The sequence below is a fragment of the Crocodylus siamensis genome, chromosome 4 (assembly GCF_052110815.1).
Source record: "Crocodylus siamensis isolate JL-2025a chromosome 4, ASM5211081v1, whole genome shotgun sequence".
Taxonomy (NCBI): domain Eukaryota; kingdom Metazoa; phylum Chordata; order Crocodylia; family Crocodylidae; genus Crocodylus; species Crocodylus siamensis.
The window spans coordinates 76,215,376-76,236,009 of record NC_143398.1 but is presented as its reverse complement, the minus strand read 5'-3'; the positions used below and the strand labels follow the sequence as shown (position 1 = coordinate 76,236,009).

The 20,634-nt window shown below is 41.4% G+C and overlaps 1 protein-coding gene across 12 annotated transcripts in view; it reads right to left on the bottom strand.

The window, feature by feature from the left end:
• The window catches only part of ACSS3 (acyl-CoA synthetase short chain family member 3), a 203,754-nt gene that overhangs the window by 128,997 nt on the left and 54,123 nt on the right, over window positions 1-20,634 (bottom strand). For 11 of the 12 annotated variants that reach the window (XM_090042628.1, XM_090042623.1, XM_090042625.1 and 8 more), the window contains 2 exons: window positions 20,530-20,610; window positions 20,335-20,430 (listed from right to left, as the gene is read on the bottom strand). The exons of the other annotated variant lie outside the window; for it this stretch is intronic. In XM_090042628.1, coding sequence (XP_089898754.1) covers window positions 20,335-20,430; window positions 20,530-20,610 — 177 coding nt within the window. The remainder of the gene's footprint in view (window positions 1-20,334; window positions 20,431-20,529; window positions 20,611-20,634) is intronic. 12 annotated transcript variants of the gene reach the window in all.

Sequence of the window (20,634 nt, the reverse complement as noted above, 5' to 3'; positions counted from 1 at the left end):
AACTCAGTAAGCGGCCCTCTGCCCAAACCAATTGCCTGCCCCTGTATTAGGGGCTGGAAGGAACCTTGTGACATCATCAAGTTCAGCCCCCTGCCCCAATGGCAGGAAGTCAGCTGGGATCAAGTGACCTCAGCAACAAAAACATCCGCATGTTTTTTGAAAGAGTCCAAAGTAGGTCCTTGCACCACCTCTGGGGGGAGTTTGTTCCAGACCCTGGACGCTCGCACCATAAAGAACTTTTTTTCTTATGTCTAATCTAAATTGGCCTTCCAGGAGTTTATGGCTGTGACCGCCGAACGAGGACCCTCCCCATAGGTGGCTCACCTTCGGCAAGGAGGATGCCGCTGAGCTCCCTGGATCGCTACGGGATCAGAGTAGCTTTCTTAACGTCCAGTCCCCGCCTTAGTTCTCGCCCGCCACGACTTGGTGTTAAGTTCAGTCAAGGTTGGTTCGTGGGTGCTCCGCAGCCCGGGATCCCTCGGTGGTCACGTTGCGGGGCTCCGCCACCCCTGCACCCCAGCCTCACACCACCTCTAGTGTTCTCCCCCTTTTGTGGGTCTGACCTCTTCTTCCTGGGCTGGTTGCTTCCCTTGGTCTGTCCTGCCCTCGTAGGATTACCCTGCTCCGTCCTCTCCCGCTATGACCTGTTCGACCCGCTACTGGTTGCAGCTCAGGTTGGGCCCTGCCAAAATTTCCTTAACCTTATCTCCCTGACTGTGCCACCCCTACGGTTCTTGCTGGGGTATCCTCTTGACTAGAAAAACAAAACCAATAAACAACTCAAAAGCGCAACCCCACAGCCCCTTACTGACTGGGTCCTTGTTCAGACCTCCTCGGGTCCTCTTGGGCAATACCTGCCACTCAATCAGCCTAATACCCCTCTAGGTTTCTGGCCACAGCTGGTTGGCAGCAACCTCCACCCGCCTATGCCCCCTCAGGGCTCTTCCGGGTCCTGGTCCCCTCTGGCAGGGTCGCGTCCCCACATCTCCACCCCAACACTCAACCTGTGGGTCTCGCAAGCTTCTGGTCCGGGACCCGGGGTTCCCTCGTCGGACGTTCTGCTGGCCTGCCTCTCCTCGTGTTCTGTCTCCGGTCTGCTCGTCTGACTCTGCTCACCCGATGTCCTGCAGCTGGCTGTTGTTGCTGCTCCTCCTCTGGCTGAGCGGGTTGCTGCTCTTCTCTAGGGCTCTCTGCCCCTCTTATTGGGGAAGCTGCCGTCAGCTCCGCTCTGGAGCCCTCTGTCCCCCTTGTTGGGAAAGCCGCCGCCTGCTCCGCTCTGGAGCTCTCTGTTCCCCTTATTGGGAAAGCCGCCTGTCCTGCTCTGGGGCTTTCTGGCCCCTTACTGGAGAGTTTGCCGCCTGTCCCGTTCAGGGTCTCTCCACCCCTCCTACTGCGGGACCAGGTCCCATTTCCTCCGCTCCCCGTTTCCTTTCTCTGGTGGCCGTTTTTATCCCCACCAGCTGCCTGCTTGCGATGATGTCATCTTCCGGCCGTGTCGATACAAATAAGCGGCCACGTGGGCTTCTCTGCTGGTGCTGGTAAGTCTTGTCCTAGCTCCCTGGGACAATGGCCATTAGAACTTTTCATCCCTTGGGAAGCTCTGGTGAAAAGCTGTTCTCCCAGGTCCTCATATACCCCTCTTATATAATTGTAGGCTGCTACAATTCGATAGATGGTACCATCCAATGGACAAATATAGTAGAATACAAAAATGTGAAGGATATTTTCAAATTGCCAAGATGAGAATGGAACACAAATATTTTAGAGCCAGGGTCAGCAGCCTACAATTCCCAAACCAGATCTGGCCCACAAAGAGATCTCATAAGGCCCAAGAAGGTATGACATGGCCCAGGGCAGCACCAGTGGATCAGGCTGAACCACTGTTCCTTCTGCAGAACCCTCCTCACTGCTCTTTGCCTCTGCTTACCTCTCCTCAGGAAGGTCCAGGCATGGCCTTCGGATGTAAGTTCCAGTACACATATGGAATGCACAGTGAATTTTCCTAATTCTTAAGAATTTGTTGGTGACCTGAAGCATGAAGGTTTGTATCCATTAAAAATATTTTGTTTTCCTAATATAACTAGTTTTCCCAATCCCTTCTACTACCAGACCCACCTCATGACAATTCAAGGGGCAAGATTTTGTTTAAACTCAGTCAACAGCAGTCCACAATGACATAGTTGGCCAATTAAACTATAATTCAAGGACCATGCAGAGCACTTCTATGCTGTTAGACTTCCTCCCCCACCACTTAGATCTTCCAAGTGAATCTTTCTTCATCAGTTCTCAATCTACCCTAGCATTAAATGGAACCCAAAATGTAGACTCACATTTCTTCCATATAGTTCATACCACACACAGGCATTTGCCAGTATGAATTGGGCCAATGCTTATATTTCCCCAGACCTTCTTGCATCAAGCATAAGCAGGGGGAAGAGAGGAGAAATGATGGAGGGAAACACAAAAGGGATTAAGAGAGTACAAAGAAGTAAGAGCCAGGAAAGTGATGGAAAGGAAGAATAGAAACAATGTGCAGGAAAAGAAAAGCAGTACAATAGGTATAGTAACAATGAAGAGAAGGAGGAACATAAAGGAAAAAAAGAAAGTGCAATACAAAAATAATATTCACAATACAGGAATATAAAAAAAAAAACAGTTGGGTTGAAGTGGTGGTGGGAAAGACCAAAAACAGAGAAACCACAAATGGGTAAATGCTGCTTTTTTCACAAACTTTTTTTGTTGTAATGTGCCCTAGTACTCTCCAAATGAAGCAGAACAGACTGCTTATCTGTGGGGGGAAGTATGTACTCTTTCTTTCCTTTAGTACACTGCTGCCAAAAACCTATGTAACATCTCTTGCATTTTCCCCAAACCATCCTTTTACACGTTCACCCACTAAGACATCTCTTTCATAACTTTGAAAACCTGGCTGGGCAAGAAAATGCTATTTATAAAACACATGTTCCTCAATGATGCCTGCCAATATTTTGCTCCAATCTAAGTGTATATCCCTAGTTAATACCAAAATAAGTGATGTCCTTACTGTGAAGGAATCCTGACTCATACAAAAATCTTCCCAGTACCTTATAATGTAACTAGACTGACAACATTTACAATCATCTTGGACAGAAAAATCCAACTGCAAAACAATTTTAAAATTGGTTTAACTTCTGGTGAGAAAAGTGAGTTGCTACTTTTAATCTTATTGGAAAGTTTCCAGATCCCAAGAAAAGACTGATAATGTGTCGCAGTTAGTAACGGTAAGGCACTAAAGGGCTAGTTTGGATACTTATTCTCACTTGTGCTTAGGATAATTCTATTCACTGACACTAAGCAGGAAAAAAATTAATGATGAATAGAGGCAACATTACATTTTCATTAATACAAAAAAAAGTCTAACTTTATACATTGAATAGTCACCTTTCAAATGTAAAATGAATGTTCAACAGCTATCTATCCTCCTGAATCCATTTGAGCCACCTCCTATGCCTCTATATAAAGCTTTCCTTATCAAAAGCAGAATGAACTGACACAATATACCTTTTTTCACATTTAACATGGAGGGGAAGCCCTCCTGGATTCAAGTATAAGCAGGGGTCAGGCAACTCCATCCCCAACACAGGCTTGAGATCAGTTGGAGCCACAGCTGCTCCACCCTAAATTCATCTTAAATTTGAAGTTATCTTGGATTCAAGTAAATACAGTGTATGAATTTCAGAAGCCAGTAACCCAAATTGAAACTGATGAACAACACAATAATTTTACCCCTCTGATGCTCAGGAAGATTATAACAAATAGTACAGGAAGCCACAGGAGGCATTTGCTGCATGGTATTTAAATGAAAATGTAATCATTCTAAAGGATCAAACAAGCACATGTTGAATTGATTAAGAACCATCTTAAACGTTTCAAAAAGTATTCGTCAACAGGAAGCATCATTGAATCAGGGTATGTCTAATAGAGTCCCATTAGGATCAGTACTAGGTCTAACGCTATTCAATAATTCCCACAATAATCTGGATGTAAAAATAAGATCACTGCTGATAAAGTCTGTAATTAATGTAGATTGACAAAATAATTATGAGAAGAGGAAACTCGTACCGAATATCTTGAATTACTTGGACCCATCCCAAAATTGTGTTTTAATGCAAATAAATATAAAGTTATACATCTACTAACAAGGAATGAAGGCCACAACTATAAAACAGGAGACTAAAATCAGGGATTCTGAAAACGGCCCGGGGTCACATTGGAGAAGCAATCCAACATAATCTCCCAGTACAATGCTGTGGGGGGAAAAAGTTAATGTGGTCCCCTATATATAAGCTGGGAGTAATGACTGGGAGGAAGGAAACACATTTATCTCTGTATATACTATTGGTGAGAGAGATACTGGAATACAACAAGTTCTTGTGTCCCCAAAAAAAGGTTGTTGGAAACAACTGAAAAGAGCCCACAAAAAGTATTTAAAAGCTAAAGAAAATGCCTTTACAAGCAAACAATTTTTTTTAGGATTTGAATCTGTTCTTTCAGGTCTCAACCCAATCTCTAGCTCTTAAAGATTAAGATAGGACTGAGTGGAAGAAGGTAAAATTACTTGACATCTCTTTAGAGTGGGGTTCTGACATCTTCCTCTTAAATAGAACATTGTATTGATGGAATTTGGCTCTGATCTGGAATGGCAGTTCTCATGTTCTCTGGCAGCAATGCAAGGGCACCAAGTCAGTGCAAGATCCCAACAATAAGAACTGGGTCTGGGAAGGGGAGCATGGTTGAGTTTGGTTATGGGTTTACAATTGGTTATGCCTCAAGCTTGCCTCTATCACCTTATTATTTGAAGTTGCTATTGGCATATTTCAAAGAAACAAGCCAGATGAAGCTTTATGATGAGCCTACATCTGAGTTCTGAAAGTGCATAATAGGGATTATTTTAGGTATTAAAAATATGCATTTTTAAAAAATGCAAAAATATTTCCTAATGTTCCATTTTCATCCGTCTTCTTTGAAGTGCTGCAGAATCGCTTGTTTTTTATTCTTTTTCTTTTACCTTTAAAAAGTTACTAACTTACATGAGATGAGGTTGTAGCCACACTGGTCTAAGGACATAAGCAGACAACGTTCTTTGGGTAAATCTGATATCTTTTATTAGACCAATTCAAATAGTTGGAAAAATTCTTCTTTGCAAGCTTTTGGGTATAAGGTTGAGGAAGCATCTGCAATTGGTGTGTGCTCTTCCTGGATGGAATGAATAGTAAAGACACCAGCTGGTTTTTTAGCCAGTTTATCTAATAAAAAGATATCAGATTCACCCAAAGAACCTTGTCTCACTTAGATCAGTGGATTCAATCTCTGACATTTCTGCCATTAAGTGGATATTCTGACCTAGGTGACTGGAAGGTACTTGTTCTATTATTCTTCTATAGCTTTTATTTTCTCTATGACACTGCTCTCTGAGTTGTAACTTCCCTCATTTTCTTCATTCCTGCCTATACCAAAACCTTCATATTAACTATTTTCTTGCCCTCTCCATTTACCTCTACCCCACTCTAGCACATTTTTCATTCTTTTTCCCTAACCCATCTGTTTCCCTCACTCCCATGAAATCACCTTTTTTTGCTGTCTCTTTCTTCACTACAAGATGATGTGCCTGGTTGCAGTCTAACTCCTCCCCACCCCACTAGTCCAAACTTGGAAGTGCTTTTGACAAGCTTATCTAGACACTTCCTGCCTCTGATCACATGAAACATAAGCCTATTGGGGGTATGGTGCAGATGTATGGCTTTATACTAGGGATTCTCAATCAGGGTGCTGCAGGGTGCTAGTTCTAAGGCAATATTAGCACTGTTAGATATGCAAACACCTACACAACTCACACAATAAATCCAGAGATTTTAAATACAACTCCACAATGTCAAAAACATTCTGACTTGCTTTGGTCTTTGAGTTCTCTGCAATGGAAGAGTTGTTCTATTATTTTCCCACAATCAAAAAAAACAAATGAAAGAGTTGGGATTTTCCAAGAGGTAGGTTGAGTCTGAAAAGGTTAAGTAACACTATTATAGACAAGGGCCAGAAGAAACAGTTTTGGGAAGCTTCAGAGACAGTATTCAGGTGCAAGCTAAAGACAGGGAATCTTCCTTACACAACCAAAAATTAAGTCCTAGACCGAGGGCTCTTTCATACCTCCAGGGATAGCTAGTAAAAAGCTGTTTGTCCCCACTAAACCCCACTCAGCAGAAACACTGAGAGACATAGTAACTCTGATTCCTTTCCTCTGTGGTAACATAAAAGACTAAATTTCCTGCCCATCCAATCCAGTTTCTGATGACTTGGGATCAGGCTGGCTGAAGAAGTCCAAAACCTATGTGAACTGCAACATCTAAAGCATCTTCCTGTTTGGCATGTATTTAAAATCTGTCAAATATTGGAAAGAGTTGTATAAGAGAAAAAACAGGAAATAATCCTTCCTGATATTTGAAGGACTACATTACAGTTTTCATATTCTTGTCAATGGTGTCATATTATACCCAAAAGTATGACGTTTCCATAGTAACTGCTAAAGTGGCACTTCGCTTCCTGTTAAGCCAATTAAAAAACTCACTATTTGAGGTGAGAATAAGAAAGCTATACCTGACCCAATTTCACATTCTCCAGCTGGCTGCCCCAAGACTGACAAGTCTACACACTGCTCCTTCCCCATCCTGAAAAAGAGTCCTGGCCATCCAAACTTCTGACATTACTCCATCTTGTTAAAATGGTAACCAACTTTGAAATATGTGAATAACTTTTGGGGAAAAGGTTGAAACCTGGGTTCAGAGGATTCCATTTCTTTCTTAATGGGAACACTAATACAATCTAGTCACTAAAAGAATAAAAATATATTATCTATTTTTGCATTCCTCCACCTTCAAATTTGAGACAGCTCCTTTTAATTTACAGTCGAGATTTGCTCTAGTCCTTCTTTCCCCACTTCTGTAAAACCTCATCCACCAGAAATTCCTTCTCCTAAAAAGCTGTAGATATTCTGAGTACTAACTGTAAGATAAACCATTTGATTTCTGTTCATAGCCCTTTTTTCTTTCAATACAATGCTTTATAGTGAAGAAATGTTTCCCTCCTCCCCCTTCCCACTTAAAACTTCCCTGTAAAAGGGCTTCCACTGTAAGAAAAGGGTCTAGTCAAACAAGAAGTCACCACCTCTTCTTTCTCCCTCCCAAGTTTTAGTGCATCTTCAGCAGAATGGTTAGACATCCCCCGATAGAAATAGTCACTTCTTTCAATCCTTGCAAATGCAAGCAGCAAGTGCAACTGCTAGTTACAGAGGCTACAAGATATTCATAGATTCTCTTTTTTATCTAAGTCTCTAAATATTTAATATCTATTGTCTGTGAAAATATTAATCACAGTATAATAAAAATAACGCAAGCTAACATCATATTAAATTACACAATGTGCATCTATGCTACTGAATGAGGTTCTTTACCTTTTGCCATGCAGGGTGTTAGCTTTGACAATCACAGTCATCCCTCCTGGCCTTAAAATTGTATCAATCTGATGGGAATACTTTTTTTCCAAAGGGGTGAGCCCACTGAAACACATTCACAGTGAAGCAAAAGTCTTAAGAGGAATGCAAGCTATTTGGTACTTTCCTTCCACTTCTCTAACAGAAGTTACTTTAACCAGGGTTCCCTATTCAATTATTCTTGGTCACTGTGATGTGTGAATTGGCCTGTTCCAACAAAATGTATATATTTTTTCCTTTATTAAGCATTTAAAAAGGAAATTACAATTAAAGGCAGAAGTTAGGATTTTTAGAAGCATCTAGTATTAGCATCTAGTATTAACCTAACCTTGAAAACTGCACATACTTTTCAGTGATACCCATTTGACCAGGGATGTCATACTCATCTAGCCCATTGCTGGGCTGGTCTGTGGACTGAGTTGAGACCATGCACCAGAGCCAGTGCACAAGGCAGTCCTGTGAGGCACCACATGCAGCCTGCCCCCCAAACCTTCTGTGCTGTGCTCAATGCCCACAGCGCCAGGTCCAGACCACATACCGCATGTAACCCCAAGCCCCCAGAGTGAGGCCAGTGTATACTGCATGCAGCACAGGAGGCCAGAATAGGGTGTGCACTGTTCTGCTGGACCAGACCTGCACCCTGGCTCTGGCATGGCCCAATCCAGACTGGCCCCAGATCCAAAACTAAGGGCTGGTACAGTGCAGGCTGGGGTCAGTCTAAGATCCACAGGCCAGATCACAGGACTTCATGGGTTGAATCTGGTCTGCAGGGTGCATGTTTGAAACCCCTGCATTAGCCCAAGTGTTCAAGCTGTAGAACCAGTCTAAGAAATACCACAAGGCAACACCATCTGCTACTGCTACAAGTAGAGTTAATATTACTTTGTATAGGTGCTGCAATGTGTGCTACAAATCAAAGCCATACTAAATGTGTCTGAGCACTTCTTAAGTTAAAAACCTAAAGAGACATTGTGGCTAGGGACAGACATTACACATAAACTGGTATAAGTGATCAGAAACTGGTTTAAACCTGTAACAGAACAGATGTTCAGTGCACATAAACCAGCTGAAATGTACCTGGTCGAATGTAGTATCAGACTTAACTGATTTGACTCAAACCAGTTTATGCAATGTCTGTCCCAGACCCCTTGCTGGTTTAAATTAAGCCAAACAGCCCCAGCATTCTAGCATGCTCTCTGGGCTGGGTGGGGCTCTGTGCTCCACAGCAGAACTGGCCCCTCCTCTCTGCTCCCTGGCTGGAGCTCCAGAGACTGTGGGCTGCTTTCCCCCTCCCCTCACCACTCCCTGCTAGGAATCCCTCCCTACCCCCTGCCTTGCTGATGAGGTGTCTGTGTATTAGCTCAGAGACCACATGCTGGCTAGTCCTGAATCAACAGGTAGAATCAACAGGCAAAATCGAGAAGTAGCTGGTAATGTCCCACTGTTGTTTTCCTAATTGGGAGATAAACACTGTTATCAATTCCCTGCTGGGCTAGTCAGAGCATCCTGCCAGAGCCTGGGCATGTCCCTTTCAGCTCCATGTTCTAAAAGGAAGGGAAGGCTGCTCTAGCGCCCCCCCAGCTTCTATCCCGAGCCACTGCAAGCATGTGCCTGCATTTTTGGGATGTCTGTCCTGTTACAAAATTGATTTAGCCTAGCCTAGTTAGACTAACCTGCAAAGATTGAATCAATTCAGGCTCAGGCTTTTTGAATGTCTGTCCCTAGCCTAAACCATTTCAAAACCTCTATGACTTCATAACCAAGGCAGACACTCAAGTTCATAAAACCAAAATCAAAGTCCTGTCACCTGATTTTGTAATTCTATCAATGCCAATATGATAGTTCACCTGTTATTTTGAAAATCAAGAGAAAATTAAAATCTACTGTTTTGGGTTCACTATCTGCTGCAGTGCTAATTATCTATAACCTTCATACCATTCAGCATCCCATACTAGTCTGCAAGGTTGTCTCTACAAAGCCCAAAGACAAGGATTCCCCGGTGTGGTAGATGAAGGACTCCAGATGGATTAAAAATATGAAGAAATAAGAACTACCTAGACTGCCACTCATGGTATCAAATTCATTACAAGCTCTCTCCTGAATACCACAAAATGTCTGCAGCTGAGAAACAATCTGGTCTCTGAAATAAAGCAGGGGCACAGAGTCGATATGCTGGAGGGTAGGTCTAGGATTCAGAGTGACCTAGACAAAATGGAGGATTGGGCCAAAAGAAATCTCATGAGATTCAACAAGGACAAGTGCAAAGTCCTACACTTAGGATGGAACAATCTCACACACTGGTACAGGCTGGTAGGCTGGGCAGCAGCTCTGCAGAAAAGGACCTGGGGATTACAGTGGACAATAAGCTGAATACGAGCTAGCAATGTGCCCTTGTTGCAAAGAAAATAGCTAAAAGCTGCCATACAGAAGTGAGAAAGTGATATGTACGTGGTTGGATGGCCTAAGTATGCAATATTATTTAAATTTAAATTAACTGATGGAGAGTTAAAATTGGGCAGACGAATAGGAAAACTATTAAAACTCTCATATATATCTTGAGGATGTGTGTGTTTAATTATTTTATGCTATACTTAAAAAAGGAAAATCTCATTACATTTACATTCAAACCCTGGTGAAATAATGCAGACAAGATGAACTAAAATTCTACTAGTGATCCACTGATGGGCTCCACAATTTATTGATTATTCATTCTGCTGTAGAAGAGCTTGAAGGATGGATATTATGAATAACAAAAAGGTAGAATTCTGAAGTCCAATAAATCACATCATAATCATCTGTCTAGTGGTGTATAACCATTGAATAGATCAACCCAAAAGAAAGGAAATGATTAATTACACCTAAAAATGTAAGATATCCACCTGTGTGAGGGAGTAAAAGAGATATTTAAATACATATTCATGTATGCATATGTACACTATTTTATATAGGCATGCTTGCGTAAATATAGCAGCCCTATTATCAATAAATAGAGTTGGAGAGCAGGATAACAAACTTTTGCACTATTGACTATTCGGCAACTTGAGAAATGAGGCTCCCAGAGGCTCCCAAATAGTACAGACTAAGAATAATGGCGTCCTGCTCATAAACTAGACTTTCTTTCACTCAAATAGGCAGTGGAGGACAAGTGTTGGGATTCCAAGGGCAAAAAATCCAGGCCAGAACAGACAGTATTCTGACTCATTCATGCTTCATTCTGCAAAATTGAATGCAATAGGATACAGGTCATCTACCTTAGCTACAATAAAAATCCTACCCTAAAGCACGATCCTGTATAAATCTAAGAAAATGGGGTTGAACTAAAATCCCTCCACCTAAAGAGAAGCCCATGTAGCAACTGATTCACAACTGTCAACATCTGATGTGTCCTTGACTAATTTGAGGCAGTGCTTGAAGATGTTCCATTCTATTTTTCCTAGTGCATATGTTTGTTTCACCTGTGTAAGCAATACTGCTCTACAATGACTAACTCTATCTGACAGATACAAGATAGAGTGACACCATGGCATCAACTGGGGAAGAAAAAGCTTTCCTCTGCAGTGATTTCCACACACTCTGACAGGCCTTTACTATTCAGAAGAAGGGGCAAGTATATAATAAAGAAAGATTTGTTCTAGCAGCCAACTAAATACCATGTATTTCACATGCTACAATCTCAGAAAGTACAGCAAAACCTGGCATGGCATCTGAATGTACCAAAAACTAGTCTTCCCATCAAAATATAATGCTACAGGCAGCAGAAGTGCAATATGTAAACACTTGTAGGGGACGTGGGGAAAAAGAAGTTCTCTTTGAGAGGGCAGCCCAACCATCAGTATCTCATCTGAAGAACACATTCATTTATTTCATTTACATGCCACCTCTTCCCATAAAAAAGCTCAGGACAGCTTATATGCAGCTCATCTGTATGAAATTGCTCTCTAGAAGCAGAATGCAGTAATATTGGGAACATCCTGGTCTTCAACAACCACCTCATAAGTCTGTCTCCCAGGATCAGTGTGCATCCCTCCTTGCCAAAATATTAGGTAAAGGTCTTTGGACATTAGAGATTTTTAGCTGGCATTCATAAAGACATCAAGATCCTGAAAACCATCTCACCTGGTAGGGGTAATTAAACCTAGGTCTCTATTACCAACAGGTTGTTCCTCAAAGAGATGCAATCATGCACACATAAACATGCTAGGTGCATTGGACATGCACCAGAAAAAGACAGAGAGAGCTGTCACATCTTATCTTTAACATACCTACTACGTAGATATGATGAAGTACCAGAGTACTCATCTTACTTCCTAACGTTTGGTCAGGAAGCCTGCTTATATGTGGATATTGTTTTGATATTTCTTTTTACAGAACCTTACCTATAACATAAGAAATATTACTTACTTTTACCTTACTATTACCTGCAGGGGGAGGGAGACCATGGGGGGACACAGGATCAAGAAGCATACCACTGAGCAACCACAGGAAAAATCAAAGTAACAAAGTCCATTACTATTAGTGGTTTGGAGCCACTAAAAGCTAGATAGGGGAAGGGAGGGCCTTATTTAAAAGGAAAACTGATCTGGCCTAACAGTTTTTCAATTCAAACTGAAGTTCTTCATCTAAGTCACATCCTTTCAACAGGACAACCAGATGGAGATACCATTTTGGGACCCCCTCTCACTTTCACCTAATATCATTTGACAGACAAGAAGCAAGCCACATTCTGCCACTTCTCTGCCAACTTCTTCTACCCCAAAGTGGTTAGCAAAGGTTCATCAGCTATTCTTTGCTGTTTCTTCTTTTAACTCAAAGGAGACAAAGAACATCATTAATACAAATGAGGAATTACTTTTACAATGTTTGAACTGATGAGATCTTCAAACTTACTGGTCCACACCAAATTATAAATAATTTAATCTACATCTTAGAGTGTGATCTGCTTCCTTAGATCATGATGGTCTCCTTGATCTACCTAACAATATACCCTATTGTAGAAAAGAAAATATCCAAGTTATTTTTTTTTAGTAGAGAATGTTGCAACAGTCACCATCTCCCTCTTCTTTCCCTTCACTGAAAGAAGAGTTATGTGAGTCTAGATGATTGTTCCAATAGGTTAAACCAGCCACAAAATTATTCAAAGAGTCTTTCAGAATACTTAGAGATGGTCCTTTTGAGTGTGGCACATACATGGGTAACACACTGGGAAAGCTTTGGGCCTGAGGGAAAAAGACAGATAATGGCATTTAACAGAGGCAAAATGTCAAAAATGTATCTCTACATTTGAGGCCATGCAGAACTATATTGTGTACATCAGTATATACCAGTTTGTGCAATACACCTCAGGCGTATCTACAGGTGCAATGAATGTGACTGAATGTACTCTGGCTTAATCTGAGCCGAAGTAAAGTAATCCCAATGTTACCATCTACACATTTGTTTAAGCGCAGTAATTTACAGCGCTTCTAGATACCACTTGTATCTGATGGAACTATCCAACAACGCAGTAAATTAGTCTACTGAGCTCTAATTGCCACACACATGTAGATAGTGATGCTGTACTGCACGACAAATTAGTCTGCTGCACAGTTATGCATCTCATGTAGATGCAACCCTTATGACTTCCAAAGTTTTCAGGGTGGGAAAGGAGCAGCCTGTTGGGAACTTGAGAAATATAGTTCCCAGCAGCTCAGAGAGTCACACAGGCAAAGGACAGAGGCTGAAACAGTCTGATTTACTCCATGGGAAGAAACCAAATCTGCAGTGGAACCTGATACAGAGGACAAAAAACAATCCAGAGTCCTGACGTAAAATGGCAAAGCAACCAACTTCATGCCCCTGATAGCCTGCATATGGCTGAGACCATACAGACATTTTCACTGTGGATGAACAGGTACAGTGTTTGGGGAGAGCAGTCCCCTCCCAGGTGTCATCTTTGAGCAGGACAACAAGACTCCACTCCCAGGCTACTCACTGTGAAGTAGGAGGGAAAACCACATTCTTCCTCAGAGCCACTAATGCCCTGCCAACTAGAATTGCCTAGCCCCACAGAGAAGGGCATTTCCCTCAGTTAGTCTTCTTTGGGCTCCTGAAACCAGTGAGCTGTGAAGTGCAGCTGGTCCTGCCACCAAAGTGTTCAATAGTCTAATAGGAAGAAAAGAAGCCCTCAGGCTCCATATCCAGAGGAGGAGGCCTGAGTGTCAACCCAACCCTTCATGCTGGACTTTCATAGATTTCATAGACTTTAGGGGTAGAAAAGACCTCACAAGATCATCAGGTCCAGCTCCCTGCTCAAAGGGCAGGAAGTCAGCTGGGGTCAGATGAGCCCAGCAAGGTGAGCATCCAGGCATTTCTTTAACATACCCAGAGTAGGTGCTTACCTCATTTCTGGATGGAGTCTATTACAGACTTTGGAGACTCAGATGGTAAAGAAGTTTTTCCTCATGTCCAGTCTAAAATGGTCTTCCAGCAATTTGTTACCAATAGACCTTGTCTTCCCTTGGGGTGCCCTGGCAAACAGACACTCTCCCAGTTCCTGATGCACACCCTTTATAGCCTTATAGGCTGCCACCAAGTCTCCCCTGAGATTTCTCTTCTCCAGGCTGAAGAGTCCCATGCATCTCCTCCTAAGGCTCTCTTGACCTCTTATCATGCATGTGGCTCTTCTCTGGACTCTCTCAAGCTTCTCCATGTGCTTTCTAAAGTGTGGAGCCCAGAACTGGATGCAACCAGTTGAGGCCTCACCAAGGCCAAATAAAGCCAGAGGATGACTTTTTGCATCTTACTTGAAATGCATCATTAGATGCAACCCAGAGTTTTATTTGCTTTTCCAGCTGTGGCATTGCATTGGTGGCTCATGTTCATATTGTGTTCAATCATGACCCCCAAGTCTCTTTTGGTCATGATGCTAGTAAGTGTAGCACCTTTCCTTTCCCTTGAGCAGGAAGCTGAGGAAAAACCATATAGGATCTACTATATATCTGAAGGATATGGGGATACCTGTGTCTAGATCCATGGTTCTCAGCCTTTCTATACTCAAAGATTCAAAGCATCCGTCAGAAAATACCAGCTTAGTTTTCACTCATTTTTTGAGTACAAACTAACTGTAGAATAATTCTTCTGTTGCAAAAAACTCAGGAAGACTACAACAGGGCAAAATGTTTTTAACACCTGGATTCCTCCTTGAAGTCTCTGGGGTTGTCCTGTGAATTACGCTTGTACACTAACAGTGCTAACATTGCATAACACATTGAGGCACACTTGACAGGATCTCAGGGTACCCCAGGGTGCCATGGCACCCTGGTTGAGAAACACTAGTTTAGATACATGAAAGAGACTCTGGGGAGGGAAGCACATGAAAATGCACTTTGTGTAAGCAACAGTCAAGTCTTCAACCTTTTGTTATTTTGCAATATAGCTGTATCAATTGTTCAGCTAGCCATATTATAACTCCAGTACAACAACAGTATGTACCCAAACCATATGATACCATCTCTTCTACATCAGATATCAGATTCAAACTACATACAGCTATTTGAGGGATACTTTTATAACATCTATACTATTCAGTATCCAGTGCTAGTCTGCAAGGTTGGCTCTGCAAGGTTGGCTCTCTATAAATAAGGATTCCTCAGGGTAGTTGGTGAAAGACCAAAGACAATTTTTTTTAAAATGTGGAAATTGGGGCTACTTGGATTGCCACTCATGGTATCAAATCTATGAGAGAGCAGTCTAAACACAAAGGCCTAATATTTTCTCTTATTTGCTTTTCTTTATTCCTTCACTGCCAGTTCCTTCCCCAGTGCCTGTTCTTCTTACTTTTAAGTTAACCTCATTCTTTCCTCTAAAAACAGTTCTTTTATAACATTTTATGCTTTTATTACTTTTAACTTGTAATGTCCTAGATGTCAGATTCTTCAAATTATTGTATTCACCCTACTACTAGTTGCCAGTTCCACACGTACTGAATCCAGTTTGAATCCAATAACAAATAGGCTAACAGCTGACAGCCATTAGCCAAAGGACCACAGAGGTATTAAGACTAAAACCTCATTTGTTCCAAGACTTCAGACACTAAGGCATGTAGAAAGGAGACTAGAAAACTCTACCACACTTGGTAATCGGGGTGCCACAGGAGAGGGCTTTAGAACTAAGGGTGTATGGATAATTTTTATTCCCATAGCTGTAGTGTAAAAATTCAATGCATAGCCAATTTTGCAAATGTATTCATTGTGAGCTTTCAGGCTGAAATACGCATTGCCATATTAAACAGGTAAACCTTATCTGGCCAGAAGGTAAATTGAGTTTCCAATTAAGAATAACCATTTAAGTTTCTTGCAGCTGTTGCATTCATTGGTTCAGAGTATTAGAGTCTATCTTTCAGATGCTTAGGGGAAAAATCTCATGCATTATTCAGTTATCAAATGTCATACATACTTCAATATTTAATAGAATAGACCTGTTTCACAAACCTGGCTTTGTCTAAGATACGCTTCTCATTAACCAATAAATCATCAACCAAAAGCTCAAAAATTAAATTTCTTTGCATCAGATGTCATCGCAAAGTGATGAGACAGAAAGTCACTCTAAAAAAAGTAATCTTTTCACTTTTGGTTTTACAGAACCATTTTAATACAATACCTATGATACTGCTGTTGATAGCAAAACAAAGCTCAGGGATTGTTTTCAACTGAAAAAAAAACATATGCACATTCTCAATATGTTGGGGGGGGTTGTTGTTTTTTTCTGTCCAACACCCAAGAGTTTGCTTTTAATTACTTTTTACAAAATCATTAATGTCTGTCTTATCTACTATTTGCTTCAAAGGATGACTCCTTAAGTTATTAGCAAAATCATAAACCTAACTCCAGCATTTAACAAAATCAGATTTATTCACAATTATGGATGCAGCTGCCATCCATTTAGGCTATGCTGCCATACTAGAGACTTAGAATCAAAAATGCCTCTTTCCATTTGCGTTGGTGAGAATAAGCTTGTGTACATCTTCTGGACAAGGTAAGGATGTGTTCAGACTTGCTTTCTTGCCCATACTAGTCAATCCTCCACACTGAAAACCCCTAAATTCACCTCTCAGGGTGACTACAATTAAGCTTACAGGATATATTTAGCTTCCAGCTTCTCACTTCAGCTGCTACTCATCCGTCTGCATGGTAAATGTGTAGTGTAGGTACAACATACAACCTTGAATACAAGCAGCCCATAACCGGCTTTCCCCTTACCAGGCCTTCTGCACACCTCCCCCCCATCTATCATGCAATCCTCCACAGCTGATTATATTCACCTGTTCAATATTTAACTTATTTCCCTCATGAGTCAGTCTCAGCCCCTTGAAGAACTCCTATCAGCTCTATTTAACTACTCTTTAACCTTTACTCTGATCCCAACATGCAAAGATACTCCCAGTATGCCATCAGCTAGCCAGAGCAACATATCTCTTCCTTGTGAATCTCTGGAGGGAATACAATAAACACTGACTACAGATTAGTTACCATTTACAATGCAATTTTGAGCCAGATTCCTCAGCTGTGCATTCACAGGCTTTGATTGCAGTACTTTACTTAGATAGAGTCACTCATATCAAACACTGCACTGAAAAACAAACAATGCTAACCTGGGATCCAGTAATGCACCTGTTAGTCCTCCAGCTATACAGAGCTCAAACAGACACCCATCAGAGGTTTAAGAACTAAACCTGGCAGATCCCATGAGTCCATTCTTCTTTAACAGAGCCTTTACAGAAAGGAAGAGGGAGAGGAAAGTTTCCAAAACATGACCACAGTTATGTGCTACACTGCACAACAAACTCACAGCAATCTGCTTAGCAAGATATTCCACCACAGGTCCTAACTTATTTCTCCAAGGACCTACATTTGAGCAGCAGAGTCATGGGTAGCCTCACAGGAAAGGAAGCAGAGCAAAGGGACCCATAAGCCAGTAAGGACTACCTGCCATCAACCTACCTATGTTTTTGGGAGAGGTTCTATTAAAAACCCACAGTTCAAGCACACAAATCCCCACATAGGCACATGACTCCATGTGGACTTCTGCAACAGCCTCTGTGTAGTGGCAATGTAGGCCCAGATAGCAGTTATGGTCCTTGTTAAAGACAGGAACCCATGCTTGTGCCTCTTACAACACAAGATCCTCTGCAAGTGTTTAATCAGGCACAAGGAACTCTTCAAACCTGCTTCTCCACTCCTTCCACTGCAGTACCAGAGCTTACAGAAGTTCAAGAACTGCAACTGTCTACAAGACTTTACAAGTTTGGACAGCTGTGGGGGGACTTCAGCATACAAGAGGTGAAAAGGGAGAGAAAAACAGGACAGACAATGCAAACAGCAGATATCACTATCACTGATGTTACCAGCAGTCTTGTTTTGTCTTTTCTTCTTCAAAATAGCATGCTAGCTGTAGGTTTAGTTTGCACTTTAGTTTTCTAGTTTGCACCTTGCTTGGACGTTTATCGTTAGCCATATCAGAAGGTCTAACTGTAATATTGTGAAGTTCTTCCTTCACTGAATGGGGAAGTAGAATAAGGTGGGATATTTAATTACTTGTTGATTCTCACTCAACAGTAAGGAAATAGGAAGCAAATTCTTTGCCCGTTGTTTTTTACTGAAGAACTGAAAAACAGTAAGCAACCCACCCATGCCATTAAAAGGCACCCCTTTTCCCCAAACCAGCAAGCAAAGAAAGTTTCATTAAAACTGACTTGGAATGTGGTCAGTAAATCTACCCTTACCCAACGTGATACAGAAAAATTGACCTGTCCTAAAATACTTTATGAACATCAGTAATCCTTTCAACCTGAACTTTCTAAAAATTATGCAGAATAGAAATTTTAAATCCCTGACATATATTAGTACAGCATGCTCCATGGTATTTTGCAATAAAACACAACCATTAGTAATCACTTTCTCATTACAACTGCCACATGGATCCTGCAAGTGACCATAAAGATCATCCCTAAATACCAATGACTTCCTTGACTATTGGCCCATTTTGCTTAAAGGGATGCCTTCCAGTCATAAAAAATCGAAGTACATAGATGTCAGAACTCCTTAGAACCCAGACACTGTGCAAGCCTTGCCAGAACTCCCCATCCCCAACATCACTACAGACCACATTATCATTGGACTGGATAACATGGATTATAACACCTGGGGTTCATTAACTTACAACAGCACCAATGTCATATACACCATCACCTGCTCAAAGTGCCCCTCTCCTGTCTACATTGGACACATGGGGCAAACCCTACGTGAAAGAATGAACAAACACTGATCTGACGTCAGCTGCAGAAATACATGCAGGCCCGTGGCAGGACTCTTTAAACTCCCTAGACGTTCCATCGCTGTCCTCAGGCTAGCTGTTCTTAGGCTCCTATACACGTGTAAGGAGGTTGCTCCAATGCACTGTAATTACAGCACATTGGAGCAGACTCGATTAATCAAGTCTGCTTGAGTGTGGTAATTACTGAGCTACAGCAGACTCCAGCATCACATGTATTAGTGTCCCCATGCTGAAAAATGGTGGCAGGGTGCTCTAAACTAAAGCTTGTTTGACGAGCTTTAGGTCAAAGTGCCCTGCCGCCATTTTTCAGTGCAGGGACACTGATGCACATGATGCTCCAGGTTCTTTAATTAGCACAACTCTTGGAGCTGTGCTAATTAAAGCACCCCCCATCCCACCTCCTGAAGCACATCTATAAACACCCCAAAACTTCAAAAAGAAACACAACAGCAAAACTGTGGAACAGGAATGTTCCATGTTCTATGCACGTCCTTTCACAGCATCTGATGAAGTGAGCTTGGGCTCACAAAAGCTCAATATATATAACTTGCTATATAAAGCTTGGTTTACATATAAATAAAATTACAAACACATGTTTGTGAGCTGTGTTAGTCTGAAGTCAAGTAGAAGTCAGGGTAGATTTGTATCTTACAGACTAATAAATGAAGAGGCTGAGAGACAGACAGAAAGACAAAGATCTACTTTGGTTAGTCTATAAAGGTACAAATGTCTGCTTCCTTCTCAAACACAAATTAACATGGCTAACTATATCTCAGAACTCCCCATGCTGGTGTTACTGAGCCCACACCTGTGGCCCAACAAAGTTCTGCAGAAAGAAACAGGACCTTCACTGGTGTCTTTAGGGGGGTCTTTCTTTCAATGGCTCACGCAAATCCTAGCACCACTCATAAGCAGTTACTACACAAGAGAACTGATCAAAAAAACAACTGCCAAAGAGTTGTACACAAAAAGATCCATAACATACTGTACATGTGGTATATTTGCTCTTATTTTTAACTCTAAGAATTATCAGAGAATTATCAGAGGTCAACAACTACAAAGAAATGCCCGCTCTGCTAATACAGGTAAAGTATATTTAAACATGTATATCTAAGTACTGAAGCTTTTCAGAGATGTTTATCACAGTAGCAGCATCCATATTATACTGAGCAGTAATTAAGGAGAATATATACCCTATTTGCTCATTGAAGATAAAAATGTTCCAAGTTTATTGCTAAACTTAGGGATATTTCATGGTAGCATCATGGCTCTGACCATACTAATAGGTATGTGTGCTTAAAAGTGTGCAACTTATTAAAATCAACAGGTTTATGAACATGTACAGGTTTTTCCAAGATGATGGGTTAAGATATCAGACAATCGGCAGTTATTGCTATTTTCTGAAGTCCCAAAATGTACAATAATTGTCATAATAACAATAAATGCATGTCTTCACATACCCTGATAAGGCAGAAATGTTAACACCAGAAACAAGCATTTACCTCATACAAAACAGTTGTATTTCCATGCAGGAGAGGTCCATAACAAATATAGGAATGGCCAACTACCCAACCTAAATCAGAAGCTGCCCACCACACCTGAAATGGATAGAAGAAAGAAAGAAAAACTATATATGTGTTTGGTTGTCTTTAAAAAAAGTTTTAATGAACACAACTACAATTTAAACTGGCAGTTACCTCTCCAGGTTTGAGTCCATATATAGCTGACATGGTCCAGTTCAACATAACTGCATAGCCCCCCGTTGGTCTAACAACACCCTAAATGAAAAAATATAAAATCAT